At 35.6% G+C, this 27997-nt stretch overlaps 1 protein-coding gene across 1 annotated transcript in view; it reads left to right on the top strand.

Annotated features, from left to right (window-relative positions):
- The window catches only part of DOK6 (docking protein 6), a 185325-nt gene that overhangs the window by 57915 nt on the left and 99413 nt on the right, over positions 1-27997 (top strand). Inside the window, exons 4-5 of the mRNA XM_009290867.1 lie at positions 11816-11935; positions 21716-21905. Of these exons, the coding sequence (XP_009289142.1) occupies positions 11816-11935; positions 21716-21905 (310 nt within the window). The remainder of the gene's footprint in view (positions 1-11815; positions 11936-21715; positions 21906-27997) is intronic.

Below are 27997 nucleotides of genomic sequence, written 5' to 3'. Positions count from 1 at the left end.
TCCGGAACCTCCCCCGTTAACCAGGACTGCTGATAAATGATGGAGAGTGGCTTGGGGGGTCCCCCCCACATCCAATAAGGGATGGAGAATCTACATGCTTCAATCTACTATATTACACTACTTGTTTTGGGCATGGAAACTGATTCATTAATTTTAAAACTTATAAAGTTTCTATGAAAAGGCATATGTTAGGGTTTATTATGAAAATGTAAAGAATAACAAGTGTCTGCCTGCCCTTATCTGACTCAGAAAAAAAGAGAGAAATATGCATTTAGTTGCTTTTTGTGATCTGGCTGCAACTATGGTTTCATTGTAACACTGTGATCCAGGAAAAAAAACCCTGATGTCAAATTCATTTGTTTATGAGTAAGTCAATAAACCCCTGGTTACCCTCACATATCACAAAATCAAGAGGGTTTTTTTTTTTTGCATTTTTTAAGGCAGCAGAGCTTAGGAGTAGGCTACAGTTTCCGAGTAGAAGGAAGAGTAATATTCAAGTCAGCCATTTCCTCATTTAAAAGCATTAATGCAGGAAATAAGGAAAAGCATATGGCAACATATATATTGCATTTTTGCCCATTTATTGAGTGTGTTGGTGGTGCTAGATAACTCCTTTTTAAATGACAGTAATCAGTTTTCTCATCCCTACTGTTAATAACTCATTTCTGTTTATAATTGGTTTTCCAGCTTGTTCTCTCCATTAAAAGATATCAGCCAGGGAGAACCTGGATTTGAATTTAGCTTAGGTCATGAAAGATCCCAAAGAGGACTTTTGCCTGGAGTCCAAGTAAGACACATAGAAGGAGACCGGTCTTTGCTAGTGTATAAATCCAGCTCTTCCATAAAGGAAAGGATGTCTATCCCCTGCCCTCTAGTACTGTGTGTGTTTATAAATCAGTTCACAAGTAAGCTGTAAGTGGGAAATTGATCACCAGTGTGCATAAATTACAGCTTCATCCTCAGATACTGTTTTTCACTGTAGTCAGCACCTCTGATTTACAAACCTAAATCCTAACCTTTCTGTGCATTTCCCGCTTTATATGGTTCAAAATATTGAATTTAAACATTCTTTATACTTCTATGATGAGTTGTTTACCCTAAAATAAGGATGAAAGGTTTGAAATAAAACGATCTTTCATCAGTGAGTTTCCAGTTAACATGGCCTTAAGCCATCATTCAGCAGAGGAGTTCTTGAAGTTTCAAATTATTTAATCTTGGCATGTTCTGTAAGATTGCCTTCATCAAGACTTATTCTGATTTTCTTGGAGGAAAATGACGCATAATTGAAGTTGGATCTATTTGCTGTTTTCCTGGTTCAGCGAAGGACAGTTTTGCTGTGCTGAATCTTAGAAGAGTTCCACTGAAATAAAATTAAAAAAAAAAAGAAATAAAATACTATTTACTTAATGAAAGTTGGAATTCTGAGTTTCAGCTTTAAGCAGACTGCCTCTTCTCAGGCAGCCATATGTGTCTCTTACTTAAGATCATGTTGGTAGAGGTATCAGTGGTGTATATTGAAAACCAGGAATCTAAAATGGCATAACTTAGATAAAATTTTATTTTAGGAGACTAAAATTTACAGGAGATTTTGCCTGATTAGAAAGCATCTATTTTCATAGACATTCAAAGAATATCTATTTTAATAAAACATGTTTTTAATTGGAATAAAATTTAGGTGCATCAAATGTAGGGACCCATTTAATGCTGAGAAAAAAAGATACAAGAAAAGTGTAAAGTAAAGGTAAGAAATGTGAAGAATTTGTAATAAAAAAGAATCCCCTTGGGTTAAAACTCTGTAGATATGAAATTTGAGAAAGACATTTCTCATTGTATTTCCTTAGATACTAACTCTAGACTATGCAACTTTTAAGGGTTGGGGTTTTTTTGTTTTTGCAGTAGTACCACATTAAAATCCACCAAGAATAAAGCAAAAGACACACAGAGTTATCTCTAGCTAATACTTAGTTCTGCCTGAGAGTAAAATTTTATGCAACTGAAAATCAAGTAGAACACATACCATGGTGTTATGATTTTACAGATGAATTCAGTCAGAAGTGGTCTGCAATTGCTTTGAATCAGTTTCTTTGCACTTCCAATGGCATAAAATCTTGATTGTTAACTCTAATAAGCAAGGACTCAAATCTTTACAACAATAGCTTTAGGATTTGGGGAAAAATGCTGTATTTCTTGGGCAATGGAAACACAGAAAGAAAAAAAATATTCTTTCAGGGGGTTTGTTGTTATTTTGAAAGGGGTATATAGCACCGTGCAGTAAAGGTTTCCTAGAATCTTTGCAAAATCAGAAGGGGGCAACATGCCCTCCACGCTCAGCCAAAATGGGACAATGTTTAATAAATCTAAGTATTCAAAGCTGGAAGTCTTGCTTTAGTCAGACATGTTTAGCCAAAGGGCAGCCAAAGGGAAGAAAGGGAGATTCCAAAGACTTCCTAGTCTGCTAGTCATTGTCTGCTCCTATTGATTTAACACAGAAGATATTCAGACGGCTGGAGTGAAAGTCATGTGGTCAAAGGCATAACAGCAATGAAGCATATAGCGGCAATGGTGCATATTTTTTCTCCCATGTATTGAAAATAGTCCTTATCACCTTGATTTTGTATAGGAAAATAATACTTTTAGAATTATTTACCTTATCTAACAGTATTTCTGATCTTCAAGCGGCAAGATTTGTCAATAGTTCAAAGAGAAGACTGAATATTTAACATTTAAAAAAAAAAAAGTGAAATGAACCTTAGAATTTGTACTAGTTTATTTGGGTATGGATCTGTATTGGTATTAAGACTGTAACTTAAACACTTGACAATGGGAGAGAAGCATACTTCAGATTTACACAGAAGGTATTAAATTTCCCATGCATTTAAGAAAAGGCCCTATAATTTTTCCAAGAGGAATAATAGTATTGTAGGAGTAGATTAAATCTGAAATACTATGAAGTTTTAAGCCAGACAAATGCTATTGCTGACTGCCAATCATGGGGCAGCTGCATAAGTTGATGCGATAGCATCCTCTGTGTGTTATGTTACTGGTGGCAGAGCCTTTTTGGACACTTGACTGATGGTGTTTATTTCATTCCCACTACAGACAAGCTACCTGAGGTTATTTTACTTTCATGCCATTGTCATTTAACGTTAATAACTGTTGAAACAGGTATGGATTGACAAACCTGGGGAACTGCCTAACTCCCATGCCAGATTCTTGTAACTGGCCCATTAGTTTCAGACAAAGTGTCAATGTTTCTTCTATGTTCAGGAAGGTTTTCATAATTATTACTTTGAACTTGAAAGAAAGTTTGAATTGAGAGTGAAACTTTGCTGGGGTATTGTTGAGTAATGATGCTCTGTCAGCTCACTATTGATCTGTTGGACATACTAATGCTTGATAAACGTTTATTGTATAATGAGAGTCACTAGTAGCCAGCGTGAAGTAGTATACATGATCTGTAAGGATACCTATAAATCTACCCTCAAGGACTAATTCATCTACTAAATAGCATTTTCTTCCTGGAATGGCATCATTCAATTCTATAGGACTAATCACAGAGTAAAGTGATATTCACTTTTTTTAATAGCAGAAATTAGTCATTTACCTAAAAAAAAAAAAAGAGAAAAAAGAAAAAAAATTATGTCCTATAGCTACATTAGCACTAGTATTGAGCAAAGGAAATCACTTTCTTGTAGATTAACTATTTTTCTTCATTTTCCCATACATTCTCCATTTTTTAAATAAGTGAAGTAAGTTCTGTTTCTGTATGAAAACTACAATCTCAAGCAGCATCTCAGATGGGAAACTTTGTTTCCTACTGCTTTAACTTTGGTTAGGGACTGCTAGTCAGCGTTGTGGGGCATTTCCTTTAGAGTTTGAGTGAAGGGTGCTCTTTCACTGCAATTTTACACTGGAAAGGAGGGACAATGTAGGTAAAAGTAGATATTATGTGCAACTAAAGTCTATTTTGTGGAAATAGTTTAATGGACAGTAACATCAATATGATAAATCTTTTTAAATACTGTTATTGCCTTCCAAAATATTCACTTAATATTGTGCGTGTTATTCAAGCTGACACTTTTGATCAGACTTGCAGAAATGAAGGGGGAATTGTCAGGAAAATGTCATTTTTACATACCTCGATAACTACAGGGACACACAGCTGTCTATTTGCAAACACAGGTACATGCACAAATTAAATTTATCAAAACCCTGTCTGTGATGTATCTTGCAGCATCTCCAGTAAAGCGTGGATGATTTTTGGCAGAAATATCAGTTTTAATTATATTATAGCTAATAAATATATTTTGGTAATTGTGGTAATTAACTGTGCTACCCTCATGCTAATACAAGTTTAAAATAGCAAATGATGGGAAAATAAAAGTTTCTTTTTGTATAGTACTTAGACTATTTTTTCCCTCAGTTAAAAAAGTGCATTAACAAAATATACCAATGGCTAAAGTTACAGAATAATATATGTTCATGTTCTGTAATTATTCATTTAGCTTGATTGCTGCATTATTCAATATTTCCTTAAGCAAAAAAATTTATAATGCTCAAATTGTACAGAGAAAGGTGCATATGTCATTAAACTGATGGTATATTCAAAAATATGCATCATTTAAATAGCTGGAAATAGTTAAATATTAATGTTCTTATGGTAGTAAAAGAAAAAAGTGACAATGACAAATAATTTTTGACAAATGACTTTTGAGGAACTTGACTTGCTAACTTTTTTTTCAAAGAATATTGTCATATTTCCTTTAAAATAATTTGTCACAGCCTGAATATAGAGCATTTTCAGTAAACTAATAAACTTCAACAGTATATGTCATTTTCCTTTGTGACTTTGCCTTTTTGGGTCAGTGATTTAAACTTAGGTAATAACAGGACATTCTACTGCAGGTGAAAGATTCAAAAATCACAGTTCAAGAAAAATATAAATAAGTTTTCTTAAAGGTAGTATCTGTTGAAATACAACCAAATATTCTATATATGAGTCCCATATCTCATAAAATGTCTTCAAATATAATTGGTCAATAAAAAATTAATTCTAATAACCAAATTGCTTTCAGAGTTGTAGCCCACTATGTTTCTTACTAATTGAAAACATGTTTTAGTCTACATACAGACTATTTTTCCGTTCTTTTACACTTGTCCTGGTTTTGGCTGGGGTAGAGTTAATTTTCTTCCTAGTAGCTGGTACAGTGCTGTGTTTTGGATTTAGGATGAGAACTATGTTGGATGTTGATAACACACCGATGTTTTAGTTGTCGCTAAGTAGTGCTTACACTAGTCAAGGACTTTGCAGCTTCCCATGCCCTGCCAGCGAGAAGCCAGGAGGGAGCACAGCCAGGACAGCTGACCCAAACTGGCCAAAGGGATATTCCATAGCATGTGACGTCATGCTCAGTACATAAACTGGGGGGAGTTGGCTGGGGGGTGGTGACTGCTGCTGGGGACCTGGCTGGGCATCAGTCGGTGGGTGGTGAGCAATTGCATTGTGCATCACTTATTTTGTATATTCTTGTTTTTAGCTGCCTGCTGAGTTAAACCACAACAACACTGAATAGAACTTATGTCCCCTTCATTGCTTCCTATCTACCATTTAACAAAAAAATTGCTTAATTCATGCATAACCAGTGTTAATCAGTAATACATTTTATTACACAAAATAAGCTATCCTCCAGCGCTACCCCAAAAAAAAAAAAAAACCCCAGCCACACTGCTTGGCATTTGTATGTGTGTTTGAGTATGTGTGATGTGCTCTAGTAAAAGTGGCCTAAGTAGTGGAGACACTATTAGAGAACATATTTTAAATATTTATAAAATAAAATTATGTTTGAATCATCAAAGGATGATATATACCCTGATAAAGAACAGAGGTTTTTTAAGGTATTATTGATTTTGATAAGAAATTATGTGCTTGCAGGCAATAGTGTTATTTGCTAGTGAAAAAAAATGAAATTAATTTGCTGCGTATATTGTATGTAGTGCAGTACAATAGCACATCAGTCCTGTGGGGATTCTATGATTTTTTTTTCATATTAACCTCTAATTAAGGCTAGGTGATTTTTAGAAGATATAAATTGGCACATGTGGCTTTTCTGCACCATCTCTCTTTCTTGCTGGAGAATATCAGGTCTAAGTCCTACTGATCCAAACAGGAAAGATTCTCCAGTTTCATTCAGAGTAAGAATATTCAGCTGGGTTTGGACCTCTTATAGAAGTAGTTTAGAGGGAAGAAGAGTCAAAAAATTTGTGCAGAAAATACATTAAAATGTTTCAGAAATGAAGAAACTAACATTTTAAGTTTGTACAGTTTGACATTAGGGAAAGCTCGAAAAGCAAGTGGGGTTTTTGGATTTGCACAAGGACAGTTTTTGTTATCCCCCTCTAATAATGCATACATGTTATTTCCAACTTAAATCCTTGGTCACGTCACTTTATGTGGGCTGCATGAGAAGGGGAACTTCCTCATTTTTGTTTTTTAACATTAAGAGTTGCATAAAAATTGAACCATTTTTTTAGGAATGCCATAATTTGCTGCTGCTAGTGATAGAAGGGGTCTCCTGGAATGGAGGGCACTGCTTTGCAAAGCAGGAGATGGCATTACTCAAGGAGACAAAAGCTGAACTGAGCAGGAGTGGTCACCTCTTTGGGGCTTTATCTCAGGCTAGCGGCATTCGACTATGCTGGCAACTTGTTCTGGTGGGTGACAACTGGCTCCTGTAGGATTTTGCAATGTGAACACAGGAGATAAACGTAGAAGAATGTGAAGTTATCAGGATTCAGAAGGTATTTGGTTTAGTCCACGCACAAAATGCTTCCCAAGTTAGGAGTCTGAAAGCAACCCCGCCACTACCCTTAGAGATCTAGAGGATCTCTAAGGACAGTGAAGTAAAATATATCTGTATATATATATATATCTGCCCCACCACCTCCTCCCTGTAGAATATGTTGTGCAGCATGAACTGTTTTAAACTGTAAGTAACAGAAGAGCTCTTTCACTATTACAAACTTATATTTCTAACACCATTTGCCAATATTATTTCATCATCATTATTATATCAACAAACCCATTTATCTTCCTATGATATTACCTATTTGCAATACACAACTTCAGTGGCTGGAGTAGGTACAGCAGCAGTTTAATCACCTGGGAACTGAAGTAGAAATGACATATAACCGCAGGCATGACCTAGAAGCTTAGGTAAACTGCAGGAAAATGTTGCCAATAACAGGGTGTGTGTTTTCAGATAACAAGTTTACAGATTTCTTCCCCGTAATATTTCTTATGCCATAAAGAGTGCCTAATTAAGGTCTCCCATCTCTTTGTATTTTATCTCACCTCTTGACATTTGTATAGCAGCTTTTTATAATCGAATAACAGTAAAGATGAAAATGCAAGAGGTAAACTGCAGGAAAATGTTGCCAATAACAGGGTGTGTGTTTTCAGATAACAAGTTTACAGATTTCTTCCCCGTAATATTTCTTATGCCATAAAGAGTGCCTAATTAAGGTCTCCCATCTCTTTGTATTTTATCTCACCTCTTGACATTTGTATAGCAGCTTTTTATAATCGAATAACAGTAAAGATGAAAATGCATGTACTTAGATTTTATTTATAGCTGTGAAAGCATGCTTTACAATTTATCATTTAGTCCAAGAATTCAGTTATCTTAAAAGGAAACTAAATTTTTCAATGACAAGTACAAGTTACAACTAAAAACTCAGCATTTACCACCAATAAATCTAATCTACATGCATTAGAGAGAAGAATTTTGCTGACAGTTTTTTATGGCTTGGTTCCACTGTAATATTTCATCTGTTTCAATATATGCATATAATCAAAATAAAGAATTGTGGTATATCTGTTTTGTGACATGGTAGCTGTCATTCTTAAAAATTGCTACTGTGACTGATGCATTTATGTACTATAAATTATAATAAATAAATTTTAAAAATCATAAATAATATTTAATTCGTTATCCAGAAACACAAAGCATTCTATAGACCTTTTACAAAAGAATGGTGAACTGCTTTATAGATGCACATGATGAAAGGAGAAATATGGCTTTGGCTTTGAAAGGTAATTCACCTGCTTCTAAAGAAGATTTCACATCTGTCAAGGAAAATGGTGAAGGCAATCCCTTGCAAGCAAGCAATAGCTATCAGGATGCATTAGGTAAAACTAACTTGCACAGTACCCTCATACTCTTGACCTTCCAAACATATTTGTAGATAATGTTGATGCTCTGACAGCAGACACAATTCTTCACAGTTCTGTAGGAAGATATTTCAGTTCTGCATTGAAAGTACATTTTCTGTAGTATTGTCGATCTTTTTTGTAAGATACAAATTTTTAGTTATACGGCAATACAGTGCATGTTACAGCCTACACTTTGCAAAATATAGCCATGATCTTACAATGCTCACGGTAAGATAAGTTTCTTCTGTGTGGCAGTTGGAGAATGGTCCGATCTGGGTCTAATCATCAGTGTCTGGCAGTAAAGAAGCAGCAGTTTAAATTAAACTGCCAGAGTCAAACACTCTGAAAGGCAGTTTCTGGATCCAAACTTTCAAGATCTAGATGTTCCTGTAATAGAGGCAAGTGGATTGAGGAAATGAAAACAAAGACACTCACAAGAAACAGCTTCTTAGAACAATGGGGGTTTTTTGTTTGTTTGTTTCCCAAAAAATCTGTTGGAAATGTGGTGTGAGAATACATATAAATAGAACTTGTTGCTTTTACATGAGAGTCCTGTTTTGAATATACATTGATGTTAAGCTGGATTTATGGAAATGCCAATATGTTTTCCTTTCTCCTTAGATGTTTGTAAAATTAGAAAGGTTAGTTTAGTGTTTGTTTACCATCATCTCATTCTACATTTCCAGAATGTAGAAAGTAATAAAATGCAGATTTTGTAAAATATATAAATGTTATATCCTCACCACACTCCAGGAAAATTTACAGGCTTTATATAGAGCTATGCATTCTGTCAGCATATATGTTGTTCTGTGATATGGTTTAGGCAGAAAAGAAATTGTGGGAGGGAAGGGAAGGAAACATAGGAGCACTGGACTAGATTTACACTGTCACCTTTGTGCTACCAGCCTTTCTGCACTGATTCCCCCGAGTTTATCTGTAGCTGGAAGCAGATGTCGGGCGACTCAGTGGAAACCTTCCATGGGGGCCTTGGCTTATCCATATGCCAGTGCGCTGCCCCCCACATCACCTCTGCGTGCTGCCAAAATATGGCAGCATGTCTTGTGGTCCACTTTTATGCTCTCCCTGGCATGAAGCCCTCTCCATGGGAAGGTATGATTTATAAGGCATGGCTCTGGTTCAACAGACCTCATGAATATCCAAGGAAATGGCAAAAGCTGAAGGAGAGAAAGGGAAAACAGGAGGGAAATTTCTTCATGCATGAGCAGAAGATGAATTTTGGAGGTAGGCTTTTAAACAAATTATTCTTATTCCCTTTAAAAGCCCTAAGTTTTTATTGCTGTCCAGAGATATACCTGTTCTTTCCTTACTTCCATGAAGGAGGCTGTATCTGTAGAAGTGTTAAGGAACAGTATGTTATTACCTCAATATTTTCTTCTCACATACAAAGTTAAATGTTATCTGGATGTTAGTGACAGAAAGTTCTGTCTCTTACCACCAGAAACTGAGGATGTTATGAGAAGACCAACTTTGGGGATCTGTGTCCTGAGACAAAGACTGAAAAAATCGGGAATCATAGAATCATCATAGAATCATAGAATAGTTTGGCTTGGAAGGGACCTCTAAAGGTCATCTAGTCCAACCCCCTTGCCGTGGGCAGGGACATCTTCAACTACATCAGGTTGCTCAGAGCCCCATCCAACCTGACCTTCAATGTTTCCAGGGATGGGGCATCCACCACCTCTCTGGGCAACCTGTTCCAGTGTTCCACCACCCTCAGCATAAAAAATGTCTTCCTTATATCTAGTTTAAATCTACCCCCCTTTACTTGAAAGCCATTCCCCCTTGTCCTGTCGCAACAGGCCCAAACAGGCTAAAAAGTTTGTACCCATCTTTCTTATAAGCCCCCTTGAAGTACTGATAGGCTGCAATAAGGTCTCCCCGAAGCCTTCTCTTCTCTAGGCTGAACAACCCCAACTCTGTCAGCCTTTCTTCATAGGAGAGGTGTTCCACCCCCCTGACCATTTTTGTGACCCTCCTCTGGACCCACTCCAACAGGTCTGTGTCTTTCTTATGCTGACGGCTCCAGAGGTGCACACAGTACTCCAGGTGGAGTCTTAGGAAGGGTTAAGGGAAACCCCTTTGCTTGCAGTGCTCTGAAGAAACCCCCCAAATTATGTCCTTGTTACAACAACCACATTTGGCTCTCAAAAATCCCAAAACAGGCTCTTTCATTTGAGCTGTCTGCCTAGGAACTCGGTCAACCAATAGCCAGAATAGCTCAGGAACAATCTGTTCCTGGACTATTCAGGGCCCTGAACAAAAGTGTAGCCAAAGGTTCCTGAAGACCTGGAATTGCATGCCTATCTCCCTTTCTTGTCCAGCAAATGTTTCTGTCACTTGTGATCTATGCCTAACCAGGCGAGGATTTGAGGACTGTACCAATTAAGCATGGGAAGATTTTTCTTGGATATAAATTTTCACTAATTACAATAAGCCATCATCACTAGATGCTTCAGGGCTTGCATGCAGTATTTTTCTATCTCTCAGAACTTCAGCACTACATTGGAGAGATTGGCACAAAAGTATTTTCCAGATGTCCCTAAAAATAGGAATGAAAAAACTGGCAGTTTAATAGAGACATTTCTAGATGACTGGAGTCACCCACTCCTAAAGATGATCAGATATAGACTGACTGTGATAATGGATGCTCAGCATGTGTCTGGTGCCAAGCCTGCTCTCCAGAAAGTTTCCCTTAGGTGAAGCCTATCCTGTAATAAAAGACAGCCAGCCTAGTTGCATGATTTTTATTAGCTGTGGTTTCACACTGTGTGAACGCTAACTTGAGATGTTGTTTGTTTGACCAATGCCAGAGATTTCGTGATGTTAAGGTTGGGAAGTGGATAGTATGAGGCTGAGTGTGGAGGGGGGGCTGTTGCGGTGTCTTGGGGGGTTATGCCTTGGGGAGTTTATGTCTTGGTAGACTGGCAGATAGGGAGCTCTCAGATGTACGTCAATGGGATGCAATGGAGGACTCAGAAAGGACTAGGAAGTTTTGAATTTTCATACAAATGTTCCAACTAATGCCCAAATTGCTCTGAGACCAAAAGAAGGTGAACAGAACTGAAGAAATTAATCATTCAGACTAACTTGACAGGCATAGCCGTTCAGTAGAGCACAGAAGGAAGTTTTGCATTTGAAGATGGTTTTATTACTGTTTTTTCCTTTGCTCTTAGAAAAATACTCTAAAACCTTTAGAAACAGAAAGTAGTTTAATAGTTCAGATTCACCTAAAGAGCAGTTAAGAATATTTCAGATATTATATCCAATGTTTTTCTAAATTGCATTTTTTCTTTCAAGAAGGCCTAATATACTGCCTTGAAAACTCAGTAGTCCTTTCTCTTTTTTGTTAACTCCACATCCTATCCCCAAATTTGAAAATGGAAGATGAAGTCCTAAAAGTGTAAACCCTTTTTGAAGTTCATAAATCAAGGCAAAGAAATTCATGTGGAACTTTATGCTAATTACTCATGTTTCAACACAAACATATTGTCATAAAGCTGGTCAGTAAGAAGGTATTGATTTAACTTCACACTTTTTTGAGTAAAATGTTAACACGAACAATTTTTTTTTCTGTTTTTCCAGAACTAGAGGCAGAGGAATGGTGCAAACATCTTTGCATGGAGTGTCTAGGAACCAGGCTCAATGATATAAGTCTTGGGGAACCAGATTTGCTTGCTGCTGGAGTCCAGAGAGAACAAAATGGTAAGTAACTTTGTAATTGCTCCTAGATCAGTTCTTAGGTGATGTCCTATGTTATCTTTGCTTGTGTTTGTTGTTGTGAGGATTTTTACTTTTAGCTAGAAGCACGCCATTAATAACTAAACATTTGGATGTGTTTTTGAGGCTTAATCCTATTTTTACTACAAATAAAGATGATTAAATTCCATGTCAAATAGTACTTGTAAAGTGACTTCATGTCTTCATTGCATTCACATTTTTCTGTCATGGGAAATGATGACTATGACCTTTCTGGTTCTGGAAACAATGGCCTCTGTGCAGAGGAATAAAACAGCAGCTGTTGTTCCACAGCCTTTAAAAGATGGCGATGAACATATCAACACCACTTTGGACTGCAAAACACATATTTGCTTTAAACTCATACCTGTCTTGAATAATGAAGTCAAGGTCATCTAAATGTTGTCAAATACAGGTGAATAGGGCAATGACAGATGCTAGTCAGCACTAAGCCTGAGCTTGTAAGTCTTCATCTAAAGGCTATTTGGAACAGAACTTTGGATTAGACATGTGCACAGGAAGGATGTTAGTGGATGGAATGTGCAACAACAAAAGAAAATCTGTGATTATCCTGTCATTTAATTCTTATTAATGAACATGAGGGCAACACAAAATGTGCTCATTTATTCCTCCCTAAATTACAGCTCTCAATGATTATTACTGTCTTGATGCTGTTATAAGATCCAATAGCTTTTAACAAAGTAATAAAACAAACTGCCTCAATGGTCATAAAATATCAAGCCAACTATCGTTATAAACAAAATTACGTAATTAAATTATAGAATGAATAGCACTATATGGATTATATTGTATAAATTTCATAGAAGAGTCCAGACATCTCTGAACCTAATAACATAAAATATACAGAAATCTTTAAGAAATTTTGTTCAAAAATCAGACATGTTCAAGTGCAATTTAAAAGAAGTTCAAATGTTTGTGAAGTTGCTTGCCTGCTATGAGACACAGGATTTAATTTGTAGTCTCAAACTACTTAACAAAGGGAGACCTACTAATGTGGTAGGAAAGTGATAATGATCAGACACCACTCAAAGCATCCTATCTGCTATATGCTCATAGGCTATAGGCATAAAACTCATATGCATACTATTGAATAGAGAACTATGTGAGCAGGTGGAGCTCCTTCACAAATGCGAAAGGGAATAAATCTTGTCAAAAGCCTGTGATGTGAGCAGAAAAATAGCTTGAAATTCCTCAAGCTCTTTCTGCAGTGAATTCATGTACTGTCCAGCAGCTTTCAGACATAGATGGCAAATATTACATTTCATCTTGTTCTTGAAAGAGATCCAGTTAAACACACATGACCTCCAGAAGACATAGATTAGTTCTGTTGTGCAAACTAGTCTTGATTCAATTGCCTTAGTCTAGAAATTGATTGCAGTGCTACCAACCAGCATATATGAACATAATTAGCATCTTTATTGTTCTAAGTAAGTAAATGAAAGGAAACAAAGAGACAAAGCATGTATTTGTTGTTCACGTGAATAAGAATGCATGGACGGTATCATTAGCCATATTCTTTTAAATCAAGTGGCTGAATATGTATAATCCAATATTTGATGAGCATGCTGTGATAAATCATTAGTTGCAGTATATCAGACAAGTAATTCTGATACCTATCTGCTTCCTTCCCTCATCCCCTTGATGCACAACTCTGCATTTTAATAAGCATGTTTGAAATTCAAAGTTGTCTTGTTCAGAAGCAAAGCAAATTCTGTTTTGGGGGTCTTTTAATCAACTTGGAAGGAGGGAAGAGTACAGAGATTCTTACTATTGGTATGAAATCTGGCATTTTGTTCATTTAGCTGTGCTGTAAGAACCTGCAGCTGCACTCAAATTTCTTCAGCAGATTCCTTCAGTAAAATCAGTTGGTTGGAACTGTCGCTTCAATTTATACTAGTTATCTTGTTCTGCAAACTTGGCAGTGTCATTCCCCACATGACAGTTTTATGGAAAAGGTGACTAATTGGAGGCTGGAATCATTTGGTGAGGTCTGGTAAAAAATTGAAATCTTAAATTTATTTTCTTGCACATTTTCCCCATATTGTAGATTTTAAATGACTGTTATCAAAAACTGTAGTTTAAAAGACACCTAAAAACCTTTCAAAAGTCTACTGAGATTTTGTTGACCTGAAAGGTCAAAGTTAATTTTCCGGTTTGAAATTCATGAAAAGTGTCCATATGTATGAAATGTCTAAAATCATGCTCATTGTGGAAATGGCAGCTGTGTCACTCACAGGGTCATTTTATTTTTTTTGTGTTAAATAAAAACTGTACACTGGTCTAGTACCTTTGAATGTCGTTATTTCAAAACATATTGCAAGTATGTCGACTTCATAGAATTCCTCTTGAGTTAGTCAATGTATTAATATTAACTTGAAACAGAGATGTGAGAATACAGTTTGTAAAACCTGTAATAGAATCATAAAGCCTCAGTATCTAGTTTCATGCAGGTTCTGTTGCCTGAACCATGCAAGGGCTTTCTTTCAGGTCACTGAACAAAAGGTGTCTCCTAGTATCTGAGCAAGACCACAGATTGCATTGTCATAAAGACTACAGTGCCAGTGGTTTTGCAGTTTTAGATATATTATATTTTTTACATCTTAAGAGCTAAAAGCAATTGAATAATGGTGTTATACTGTTGTTATCTCTATGATATGACAGGGTGTTAAAACCATTAATCCAAAAAAACCAGGTGTATTAACCATTAATCCTATATCATTCCACTGTCTTTTTTCAAATGGTTACTTTGCCTTAAAGATTTTCTGAAATATTTAAAATTTGATAAAGATACTTCCTTGATCATAAAAGAACTAGCCTTTTTTTTTTTTCCATGAGCTGCTTTACATTTTCCTAGCAGTAACATTTTTAACACACTATGTTCTTCATCTGTCCAACTACTTGCCCATTGCATTCCTTAGAGGACATTTGCATGGTCTATGTCACGTATTTGTAAGCGTATTCACTGAAGAGATGAAGTATTGGCTATCTCTTGAAAAAACAGTAAGTTTTCTATTGTGTAGGTTTCTATTTTAGTCCCTGTATATGACGCCTGTAGCCAGTACCTTCAGTTTACAATGTTTGTAATAATTTTCTTAATTGTTATTGTATATGCCCTAGGACCATAAAAACTCATTGCTACGTGCTCCTTATGTTTTTTACACCCAAGGACTCACATTTCAGAAAATATCTGGCAAGGAAAATATGTGTGTTTTCTATGATTTGTCTAACATCTCTTTTTGTTACATGTGAGCCTGTTTATCCTCCCACTCTTGCTCTTGTGCTTCTCCTGAGGTGAGCTTTTGATTTCAGAAGCAAAGACACCTGATTCTCTGTGATACAAATGCAACAATATGGTTTGCAAAACAGTTTGTTTCAAAGGCTGGCAAAATTGCTGTTTGGTGTGCAAATGTCATGGCTAAAAGGCCATACATTCATAAGGCATTTCTGTCATATGAGGATAAAAATTTATGGTAGTGCAGCGATCTGAAAGAACTGTTCTTTTATAGTTCTGAGTTGTTCAGTAAGTACTAGTGAGATCTATTTTATTGTAGTTGCACTGCTGCTTGACCCTCCAGCATCAAGCAATTCTGCAGTGGTGATAGCTAAAAGAACCAAACTATAGATCTGCACTGCTTACAGCAGAGATCTCTGGCTGTTGAGTCTTGTAGGAAGAATAGAGAAGACATCTAAGCAATTCTTGTGCAAAGCACATCAGTAACAGAAAGCTTCTCACTGGATTTCATCTCTGTTATTACTTTCAAGAAGTATTACCGCAAGTCTTACTGTGTAAACTCCACTGCGGAAAATGACGCTTAGGTGGTTTTCTTTTTACATTTAAGGCTCACAACTAATGGCTGCTTAGTTTGCAATGATATGCAGATTCCAATAAAAGTGAGATTTGAAATGAAGCTTCTGTTACTCTCCAAACATTTTACCTTCTCTCTCCTGCAAATCTAAGTCATTTGTTTGTGTTCCTCAGCCCTATAGCAGCAACCCTGTTTCTGTTTAAATTTCTTTTCACACCAGACACAGTCTCTTACTGTTTATGAATCTCCATTTAGATTATTTGATAAAGAATGAAAGTACAGTATTAATTCAAAAGCAGTAAGGACTACATGATCTTATTCAGATAACAAATTTAGTATAGTGGCAGTGGAGCTGTATACACAATGATAAGACAAACAATAATACACAGTTGTAACTCCAGGCGAGAAAATCTGGACTCGGTTGGATCTGATAACACTGTTGACAAGTAGTCTTCTAAGGAATATCCTGTGATATTTACACACACATTTCATATTTCTTATGTTTCTCAAGCTGCTGCTAAGGAAAGAAATTGTGAATGTAGAGCGATGTCTTCATTTAGAAGAAGTGGAAACTTCCTTTCCAACTCCCAATGCATTTGGAAGCATTTGTAATACACCCCAAAACATAACAACAAAAACAAAACTTTTTTTTTAATATTTTTACCTGCCTTGCTGTCATCATATCTAGAATTTGTCCATGCTCATGATTTTTTTACAAAATATCAGTTTCCAATGTGTCACTGTATTTTAATTCTTTATAAAAGGAAGTAATTTGAAAGAAGTCATCCAAATGGACAGTATATAATGACAGACTACATTTACTGTGAAAAAGAAACCAGAATATTCAAGACAATATTGGTTAAAAAAGCATTATGTCTAGACAGTGCTACTAAATTCACTCTTTAAGAGCAAGTGTTTACCTTTGGTGAAGACTCTATACCTATTTATTTTGAATACTAAATAATAACACTAAAATAGCTGAATACTTGTATTAAATCATATTCTATTAAACTTTACTAGTAAACGTGATGTAAACAGTGAAGAAAATAAGCAAATGTAAAAATGTAAATTTTTAAACCGAAGAAAAGACCTGGTCCATCTTTTGCTGCTGTAGCTCATTCATTGTTAGCTGTCATGCCTGTGATGTTAATGTGATGCTTTTTTATTATGTGTTACTGGTATTTTGGCTTTTTATTTAATGCATTATGAAGCTAATTTTGATTTTAGAAGTCTGGAAAAGTTTGAAAGATAATTGATTTTTTACTTTTACTCCTTATTAATTTAAATATCTCATAAAATTACTTCTTTTGTAAGTTTTTTTCTCTTTTTCATAATATTTGTTTTACCTTCCTTTTTTATTTAAAAACATTCCACAGTACAGTGGTCTTGCTTCCTGGGTTCTAATAGCAAGAAACTCATTAATTTCTGTTAGTAAAAATGTAGCTTTTCATAGTAAACAATGTCCTTGAATCCTCAGAAGAGGATTATGAGTTATTTCTTTATGCTACATATTGAGATTACAAACTACAGCCAAAGCACAGAGACTTTGTAATTACGTTCACAGAGCTGACTTGGTTTAGGGCATTTTCTAGGGTCTGTAGAATCTCTGTTTGTGATTTACTACATAAAAGCATTTTGCATGTTTTTTATTAATCTTCTGTTATCCTTAATCCATTTTTTTTTTCTTTTTAAATAAACCAAATATAGCCAGCTTTATTCAGAAAAGGAAGGTGTTTACAGTTTTAATGGGTGGTTAATCCAGTGAGATTTCAAATTCTTCTCTACCTTACTACTTATCAGTGAAACAATTTAAAATAATTTATTTATGGTAGCCTTAATATTTTCACTGAGATGTTAATAAACATTTCCATACATTTTTATTGGAAGCAAAGCAGAATAATTATAAGCAAAGGGATAAAATTAATTCTGGAGTTCTGCTTCCTCACTGTCTAAAGCAGGAGAGAATCATTCTAATAGACCTGACATATAAATGAACACAAAATGCTGTGACTTCAAGACTTAGAGCTCTCTTTCCACCTGAAAATTAGCTACAGATGGTCAACAGCAGAAGTCTCATAGATGGGGAAGGACTTTCTTCCAGATAGAAACTGAATGTTTGCTTTTAAAGCCTCTTCTCATGTAGACCCCACCAACCTGACTGCCTCCTTCTGTAAGTAGTTTTTCCCGCTTATTAAAGCTGAAATGAAACAAAGCATCTGGATTACAAGATTGCAATGTCATCTGGTCAGTTTTCCAACTGGGATTATTTAGGCAAAGGAATCCAGTGATAAAATGGTAGAACCAGGACCGTTGGGCCTCACAGTCATTTTGCTTCCCCAGTACAGATGGACTTTGAGCTGAAAGGCTGAGAGCATTTCCGAGTTGCTCCCAAGTCTGTCTCAGTCAATATGCTCATTTTAACAAAGACTCCTATGCTGCTGTGCTCTGGAAAACATTATTAAAGGTCATATTCTTGCCACAGCCCAAATGCTAAACACCTTTACATGTACAAAGTGTATGATGAGGCATAGCTCTGCTTATTCAAGGAGATGGGAAACAGCAGTTACATTGAAAAGAGTGGAATAATAAGTGTAGCAATATATCAGCATTTTTTTCTCATCCTGGCTCCCCCACTCCCTGAACTTTGTCTTACAAATTTTAGAGGAGGTAGGAGGATAATGATGCTGAATGCTGAGGAATTGCACCTGCTCAGTCTCAGCCTTGTCTTGTCCAACAGAATAACACCTACTTGTTTGGTTTCTTCCATCTCCCTATTTTCTGGGTCCCTCATTAACTTCTATTTACTTAATCTTACTACCCAATGAACTATTATTATCTCATCCCACTCATATGCAGATGGTGACTGACCCACAGAGAAGCTAAATATCCTATTCAATGTGATTCAGAAGATCTGGTGAAGGAATTCAGCTGGGATTCCTGAATCTAGCCTATGGATGTTTGTTCTTGCCTGAATGAGTTTAAGGGCAAAACTTGCCTCTAAAAACTGAATTATTGTATTACCATTACCTAGATACCTGTTCAAATATTTTCTGAAATGGAAAAATTGGACACTGTATTTTAATTTCTAAAATCATTTAATAGTATCCACACCTTTCCATGTCCTCGATTTCCCACTACTCGAAAATATTAGTAAGTTTTTGTTTCAAAAGCAAATATATCCATCCTCAATCTTCTCCAGCGCATATGTTGTACATTTGCTTTTCTTGCCAATTTGAGTAAGTTCAAAGAGTGCTACATTTTGCCCTGCAGATGATGTTCAGTTTAATCAGACATACTTTCTTTAATCCATGACACCTCACCTCACCTTAGACATTGACCTCCCATGCAAAGTCAGCAGATGTCTCCTGACAGTTTGAGGATACTACATGTCCTGAATACCCTTCATGCAATAATACCCTCAAACACTTCAGAGAAGTTGAGCATTTCATGAGTATCCTGGTGACTTCTAAAACACGTTGAAATATTCTATGCCTTCAACACAACAGTTTAATGTTTACTTCAGAAAATAATTACACCTTTCCATTTTCTCTGCTGTCTGAGGTGCTCTGTCAGTGAAGACAGGGAAATGGAAAGATTTCCATTCTCATAGAGTAGCCCCATTCCCCCATAGACACATTGTGTGATTTCATGTAATGTAAAGGGGAGGCCGAAAGAACCAGCTGATATGCCGGTCATCTGTATCTTTCTTTCAAATAGAGGAGGTAAGTAACAGGAAGTAACAGCATGGCAATGCAAAACTGGAGTCTAATATATGATAAAAGCACACCTGCATAGCTCCTAAGCATTTGTGAATTACCATCGCAACAACACATGGATACTGAAAAAAGGCATATATATATATATATATAAAAATATATAATTCCATTGCAAAGTATAAGTTATCTTGTCCTCCACCATTCCCTTCCCAATGCAGTCATTGACCCATACTCCCATGTAACTCTTTCCATTTACTTCAGTAGGGGTTAGGTAGACCTGTGCTCAACAGACTCCTCTGAGGGTTAGGGGAAATTCTTTGCAGTGATCTCAGCAGCACCTGCTAATCTATTTGTGCTGTGTGTCAGAAGACTTACAAAACAGGAGTTTGACACTTGGGACCTTAGTCATAAAATGAAACTTTTAGGGCTAACACCCATTAGTGTGATTAATGAGAACTAGAGCCTGGGAGAAGAGGTTGAATGGCTATGAGACTGAATGAATCAATTGGGGAGTCGTTAATAGGACAAAATTAAATTGACTGAAGCAGAGTAAGATTGGGGATGACAAGTTTACTTACAGCTATGCAGGATGGCAATTCTTACTGCTCACTCAGCAGTTCCCTGCTTCCATTAATTCCTCAGCCAAACTTTTGCTCCTTTATTGACACACACACATACACACATACTCACATACGCACTTCTAACATATTTTATATTAACTGACTTATTTGCAATATTTTCACTGATTTGTCAGAAAAGTATATATATAAAATGTTTAAAAAATGGAGACATAATGTCTGTGATATTGAATGTCAAACACAATGGGAAGCTGCATCTAATTTTGACTGTTATGATAAATTTCTCACACTTTATTCCTCTTCTGATTACTTTAAATTCCTTCCTAATTTTTATGAGGACACCATGAGAAAATTCAGTGCAAATGGTGGATTAAAAATGTTCCACACCAAACTGTCATTCACTTATTAAGTAATTGGAGACAATTTTCTTATCAGGTGTCCCTTTAAAGTACATTTTCCCAGTTTATTGAATGAACATTGCTCATGTTCATACTTTAAATTGCTCTTTCCTTTTTTGTCAACACCATTCAGTGCAGTAGCATTGACATTTTGCATTTCTATCCTATTTCAAAAATGAAAGGAAATTGTGAGAGGAAGTTGTGAATCAGCTGCACTTTCCCATATTATGCTATTAAGCCCTAAGATTTCAGTGCCTTTAGAGTTAAAATATAGGTTAACACTTTTAACTGTACAACCTGAAACTTAACTGTGTTTTTCATTCTTTTTAAAAGCAACTCATAGAATCATTAGTTATTCAAAGAAAATTGTATTTTTATTTAAAATTCTCTTGCCATTACTTTGGTTTACTTCCTTCCATATGAGTTAATGGTGTTTTATATCATCTTGGTTTTTTTCTTTTTTCCTTTTTTTTTTTTTTAAGTATAGTTTTTGCGTTGCTTATTAAATCACATGCAATTCAGGCACTTCAGAAAATTGTTAATGCCCTTGACCTCATACTGCAATGAGCGCACTCTGCAGTGGAAGTGCAGCTGATAGCAACTGATGTCATGACCATAATAATATATCGTGTTGAATCAGATTTTTCAAGAAAGCAACAGATGATTAAAAATGTTATTAAGTTGACAAATGATAATGAGTTTGGCAAATAAATAGAAACTGAACACAAAGAACATAATTATTAGCAAGCTTCAATAAGTAAACCTGGGTTTGCAATTTCAAGGACAGTTTTTCTAAGGGGCAATGATTGTACCTACATGTTTTGCCAAGATACCTATAGTTCTATTCTTTGAGAGAAGGAGTCTCTCTCAGAGTTCAAGTCATTGTGAATTTTGATTTGCAAAGAGTCATGGACCTTAATGTGAGGATAAAGGACTTCAGTTAAGTTGCTGAGGACATATGTCAAAGAGGACTATGCAGGTCATCTGTGAAAGATGTTTCAGTCTGCTGCACTATTTATAATGAAAATGAAATGAAGAAGATTCTCCTCTTATTCCTCTCATGTATACTAACAAGGCTTCTTCGACATCAAAGGATCCTCAGCTCTGTTCAAGACTAGAAATTTGGCCTTGATTTCTGAACCATCAGTAACTAAAGACTTTTTTTTTCCCCCCAGTATAAAATCTTACTTTAACTGGCAATGCCTTCTTCTGTGTTTTTTTTTTCCAGAACGATTCAATGTATATCTTATGCCTACACCAAATTTAGATATCTATGGGGAATGTACAATGCAGATCACACATGAAAACATCTATCTCTGGGACATCCACAATGCCAAGGTCAAGCTGGTCATGTGGCCTCTGAGTTCTTTGAGGAGATACGGACGTGACTCAACATGGTTCACATTTGAGTCTGGAAGGTAAGAGCTAAGGAGAAGCAGCAAGAAGAAATAAGCAGTGATTTTTTAGAAGCAGTCTGATAAGTTAGATTAGCCTCTTCTTATAAAGAAAGACGGAATACATGGCCTTTCCACAGACTTCCTTTTGTTGAATATTACTTTTCAATATATTCAACCCAGTGTTCGAAATAAATGTTAATATATATTATATTTAAAATGAGCTTAAGCTTCCTCTCACTTTTATTTAACTGTGATTGAATTGTCATTCTTAAGGTTTATGAGTCTCACTGTGCTTAAATACTAGTGTGGTATAATTGGAGTACTTTTGATGTAGAAGAAATTAATTCTGGATCGTGGAAAAGGCTTATCATGAAGTATGCATGGAATAACTTTTGTTACGGTAGATATTACTCTTTTTGGATGTTCCTGATGACTGATTGCCACCCTAGAGTATAATTGCAAGCAGGAGTACAGAGAACACTGTGAACCCATAAAAAGGCTAGCTCTTTTTTCTGCCTGCAGTTTTAATCCTCATTGCCATTTCCATCCTCAGCTCAGTTTTAAATGTCCATGGAGCTCTGTTTTGCCTCCTTTTCATATCTTTTTAATGCATTTCATATCTTTTTGTTAGGTCCATTGCCTGTTCTGTGTTTCTACGCAGAAATATTTCTGTGTTTATCTCTGTCTTTGGTGATGTTTCATATTGTATTTTACGGTTCTAGACTTTTCTAAGTTTGTCATACTCCCTTATGCGGAGCCTGAATTTTCTGAAGCAATCTGAAATTACAGGTGTCTCTACACTCTTGGATTAGCCACACTGTCTTGTTAAAAATCTTTATAAACATTTCGATGTGTACTTATTCAATATAATTAGCAAATGTTCACGAAAGTACAGTTGGTGATCACAAACAAAAACATGGATCAAATGGACCCTACAGCCTAAGGAGGTAGTGACCAAAATTCCTCTGCAGTTTCTTATAGATGGAAGTTACCACCTAACTCGTAACTTTGTATATCCAGACTGATGTCACCAGAGCATTTTAGTGCTCTGCTACTTTTCTGTGATGACTTCACCATTAAAAATCATGAAGACAACATTACTTTGTTTTTTATTTAATATTGTTTTACTAAAAATTAGCAACAGCTGACCCATGTTTCAATTTAATTTCAATGATTAAGCTGTGGGACTCATTCAAATATACAATTTTAGCAAGAATAATTTGTTAAATAATTCCTTCCCCTAGGCCTCAAACTACCTCACGTGAAACTAGTTCAATCAATCAACATACTTACGTAATAACAGAAAGCAAATAAAAGGCCAAAAACAATGCCTGAAACCCACCATATTATTCTGAGGAAAATGAAACAAGCAAGCAAGCAAAAAACCAAAAACCCTAGGATTTAGCTTTTTCCCATTCTTTGTGAATATCCCACTCATCTGACTCTTTGGCTAAATTTGTATTTACAAGTATGCATTTTATTTAAGGGGAAGGGGTTATTTTTGCATAAAAAGGTAATGATTGAAGACATACTAATGTTTGCTTAATCAGACTTATATCTGTCTTCAATTTAATTTCAATGATTAAGCTGTGGGACTCATTCAAATATACAATTTTAGCAAGAATAATTTGTTAAATCATTCCTTCCCCTAGGCCTCAAACTACCTCACGTGAAACTAGTTCAATCAATCAACATACTTACGTAATAACAGAAAGCAAATAAAAGGCCAAAAACAATGCCTGAAACCCACCATATTATTCTGAGGAAAATGAAACAAGCAAGCAAGCAAAAAACCAAAAACCCTAGGATTTAGCTTTTTCCCATTCTTTGTGAATATCCCACTCATCTGACTCTTTGGCTAAATTTGTATTTACAAGTATGCATTTTATTTAAGGGGAAGGGGTTATTTTTGCATAAAAAGGTAATGATTGAAGACATACTAATGTTTGCTTAATCAGACTAGTATATCTGTCTGTGAGTAGACCTACTTCTTTTAATTGATTCTGAAGGAAACTATCCCTGGAAATGGGAATCATCATTAACTAAAATGAAGCTGCTAAAACTAATTCAAATTAAGCACCTGAAGTTCATTTCTTATACATGTCTCAAAATCTAGGTGTGTCATTCTCTACAGTGTTTTAATTATGAAAAAAGTTATTCTATATCATAGTGAAATTCTTTTTTTTTTTTACAAGATAGTTGCTTTCTGTACTGCTCTATATTTATCTATGCAGTATCAGTACTAACAAACTATGTATAGTGATTGTATATATTCACATAAAATGTGAGGTTTACCTCTCTGCTTTTTCAAGCCTCCTACATTATTTTAATTCCGTACTGATATCTGAATATCATCTTCCCCTACCATCCATGACCATGCAACCTGATGAAAAGTGGATTGTTTTCCTGTATTTTATTATTATGAGCTAGCCCTGCCTTTATCTGTCATGCTTTATTGTCTTTGGTCTGATTCCTCCCTTTTGCTTGCTTGGGAGTGCTTTATCCGTCTGATTTGGAAATGCATAAAGATTAGATTTAGACTGGCAGAAAAACATAGAGGTAAAAAATAGGACTAGAGAAAAGTCAGTATCTTCGATAACATCTGAAGACTATATAGAGCAACACTAATGCTCATTTTAAAATCTGTTGTTGATTTGTTTGGGGTTTTATTTTTATTTTTTAATCAGCATCTTTCTCATCCTTCTGAACATAATTTTCTTTGTCCCTTGATCTGCTAGTACCTTAATACAGTAAATTCCTGATGCATGCTGTCTTATCAGAAGTGAAGCGCTCATCCATGTTTTATGAGAATGTTGCGCAGTAAAAGTGTTGTTGCTTTAATTTTTCCCTCAGGCTTAAATATTAAATGTAGACAATTGCTTTAAAGGAAATATTTTTAAATAAGTTATTATTTTTTATTGAGTTTTAGCAGCTATGCAGTATATGTGTATGTGGTTTGCATGAACATTAAGAGCTGTTTTATATATTTATTATCCATCCTCGGTTTTGATATTACTTTGTTTAAGAAAATAAATCCCTCCCATTAAAATAAATGGACATATTCACAAAGAGATACTATGATAAATAAATGGAACAAAATTAAGCTTTCAGACAATTAAATTTTTCTTTTAATAAATATATTGCTTTGCATTTAAATGGAATATGGACTCGGAAGTATAAAACTAAACTGTTCATGTGTCTAATAAAATGTAATAACTACACAATTTGGATGATGTCTAAGAGATGGGAGGAATGAACACAGATTCTTTTAAACTGCCAGATTTTTCTGTTTAGTTTTTCACTGAATTGGAGTTTGCAAATATGTATCTTTGCACAAACTATGATGTTAGACCCATCCTTATTTTTCATTATTTAGTGAACCAATGGAAGTAAATATTTCTTGCACTGTGATTTACTTAATTTGTGTTCTTCCCTATCCAAACTCTGCTGAGATTTGGGGGAAGCACAGTTTTGTGTGGCTTAGTTCGATGCTGGATGGAGAGATTCTCATTATTTAAAGTACCTGATTAGGGTTAATCCCATGCAATCTATCCATCGATCAGAAAATAGTAATTCACAACTCCATTAGGCACTACAATAGCTTTGTACTGATTAATACTGTGCATTTAACACAGTGAATGGATCCCACAGTACTTCAGAGCACCTGAGGTAGGAGCCTAGCACTTACTTTTCCAAGATCTAGGCTTTCCACCTGACCAGCTTTGGATTGGCATTGGTGAGTTTTACTGTTGAATCATCAATGAGTCAACAGGATTTCCTTAATTTATGGACATGTATAATGTGTTCAGACACCTCATTCTCATTATTTTGGGTATTGGATGTGTTGGAGACACTGTGCCTAAGAATGCAGTTGATCTGCACGAGTGCACTTATTTCTCTTCAAACTTTTGGAACTGCTGCTCCATGTATGTGAGCATTAGTCCCTGACTGTCTCTGATTTTAAGCCCCTAAAATGTGAAGTGCGCTCCTTATGGAACTGTCCAGATGAAGGTACTGTAAATTTGCACTGGCTTGCATTAATTACATGCAATCCAAGAAGCATGCCAGAAAAGTAGTAAAACAGGTACAGTGAACAGGTACAGGTACAGATGAAATATTTCATAGCCCAGATCAGGTGTGAAGACACTGTTTTCAGACTCCTGCCAAAGTTACAGGATTCGTTTTGTTGATGTTGTAAACCAAACAATCCATAACAAAGGCCATAAGCAATGTTTAAAATTCACTCTCTGGAAACTGCAAAAGGCAGTTGTCCAAGCTTGCCTTTTAGCAAAACAAGCTGGCTGAGGCACCTTTTTAGGAGTATAAGAGGAGATTCCTAAGAATTCAGAATTGGTTTTCATCTCTTGGGGTGAGGCACTGAGAAAAATAAACACACATGGAATCTTCGTTCCTTTTGAAATGTTCTTTCTTTTGGTTTACTGCAATTCTGCCATTTATGTTAAACAATATCTTCTATGTATGGAAGCTGTCTGGTCAAGTCTATTAAGTGCTGGCCAGAAGTATCAAAAAAAAAAAGCCAAAGTCAAACTGAAGTCAAGTTATACAATAAGGGGATGGGCTGTGGAAGCCCCAGCCAAACTTTGTCAAATACTGTAAGTTTCCAGCTGAGTGGAGCACTGGAGGCAGTAGGTTTGTTCTTGGAGTTTTGAGAACAGAAGAAGCCACAAATCCATGACACACTCCTTCTTCTGAAATATATTTTCTTCTATTTTGTAGACAAGATGTTGAAATTTGAACCATTTCAAGTATTTCCAAGTTTATTCATGCTGTGCATTCAGAGAGACCCATTGAACCACACTAAACTATTCCTTCTTTATTTGCCTTTGATTTTGTTTTTTTCTTCATCAGAGAAAATCTAATGAAATGTGGTATTCTCTGTCACTTTTAAGATCTGGAATCTGTTTCTTTGGTTGAGAAAAATATTAAGCCCAAGCATCTTAGAGTGGTAATGTGAGAATTTCTCAGACTTTTTTTTTTCCTTTTATGCAACCCAAGACTGACATATTCATTTTCGCAGTGGTAGATACACAGATGCTAGGATTATCTGAAGCAGAAAGTTCAGTGTTTGCTTGAGGCACTACATCTGACTGAAATCTTTCATTTGTCTGTCATTCCTCTGTGGCGATTTTTGGTGTTAATGTGAAATGTATTAGTCAATTAACCCTTAAAGTTAAGTTACAGGAAACATCCTCTTTTGCCCTTATGCGGCGAGAGGCCCCTTATGTATGTGCCTCATGAGGCAGTTGTTCTGGGACTTCATACACTGATGTACATATCAACTCAGGTCTATACCTCCCTAAAGAAAAACCTTCAATTCCTGATTGCTAGTGGATTATCTAAATTGTGGATTCAGTTTATCATAGGTTTATCATAGAATTATAAATCACATATCATTCTAAATATCTAAATATCATTATAAATCATAAGCTTGTCATAGAATTTGTAAGTCACTGGGTTGAGCACTCATGCAGCTGCAATAAATAGATTTATCATTTCACATAAATGGTAGCTCAGAGTTCTCAATATCCCATACTTAATAGTTAAGTTTGTTAGGATCTTTTTCTTCTTTTACACCTTTGTAATGTTTTCAAAAAGCCTAATTACCCATTATGTGAATTTTCTGTGGTTTTATTTTGCTTTCTCACTGCTTCTTCCTTTCTTGCTCATATTCTTTCCCCAAGCGGCATGTATTGCTAAAATCTGAAAACAACTTTAAAAAAGAAACAGGAATCTCTTGTATGTATCCTCCCCTTGGTTTTTTCAGTGATCACATAGCTCTAATTTTAGGAAAACTAGCATTTTTACCACTGAAAACATTTCATTAGTTCCTGGTATTTAGTGGTGCCAAGGTTATACTGTAATATATTGTAATTGTAGTTCCATTCTTACTTTTCTTCATTCCAACTTCATTCCAACTCTCAATTTGCCTTCTGCCAAATTCTTGACCGGGAATAAATTCTGTGTTAGTCATCTGATTCACTTAAACCCTACTTAAAAAGGAGTTGTGTGTTTAACTCATCTACAGGACTCTTACTCTGGTTTTGATCGTGGTACCTAATAAGAACTCTCTTACTAGCAGAAACTAATATTGC

The sequence above is a fragment of the Aptenodytes forsteri genome, unplaced genomic scaffold (assembly GCF_000699145.1).
Source record: "Aptenodytes forsteri isolate BGI_AS27 unplaced genomic scaffold, ASM69914v1 Scaffold45, whole genome shotgun sequence".
In the NCBI taxonomy this organism is placed as follows: Eukaryota; Metazoa; Chordata; class Aves; order Sphenisciformes; family Spheniscidae; genus Aptenodytes; species Aptenodytes forsteri.
Note: the sequence above shows the minus strand (reverse complement) of the source record. Positions and strands in the feature narration are given on the sequence as shown.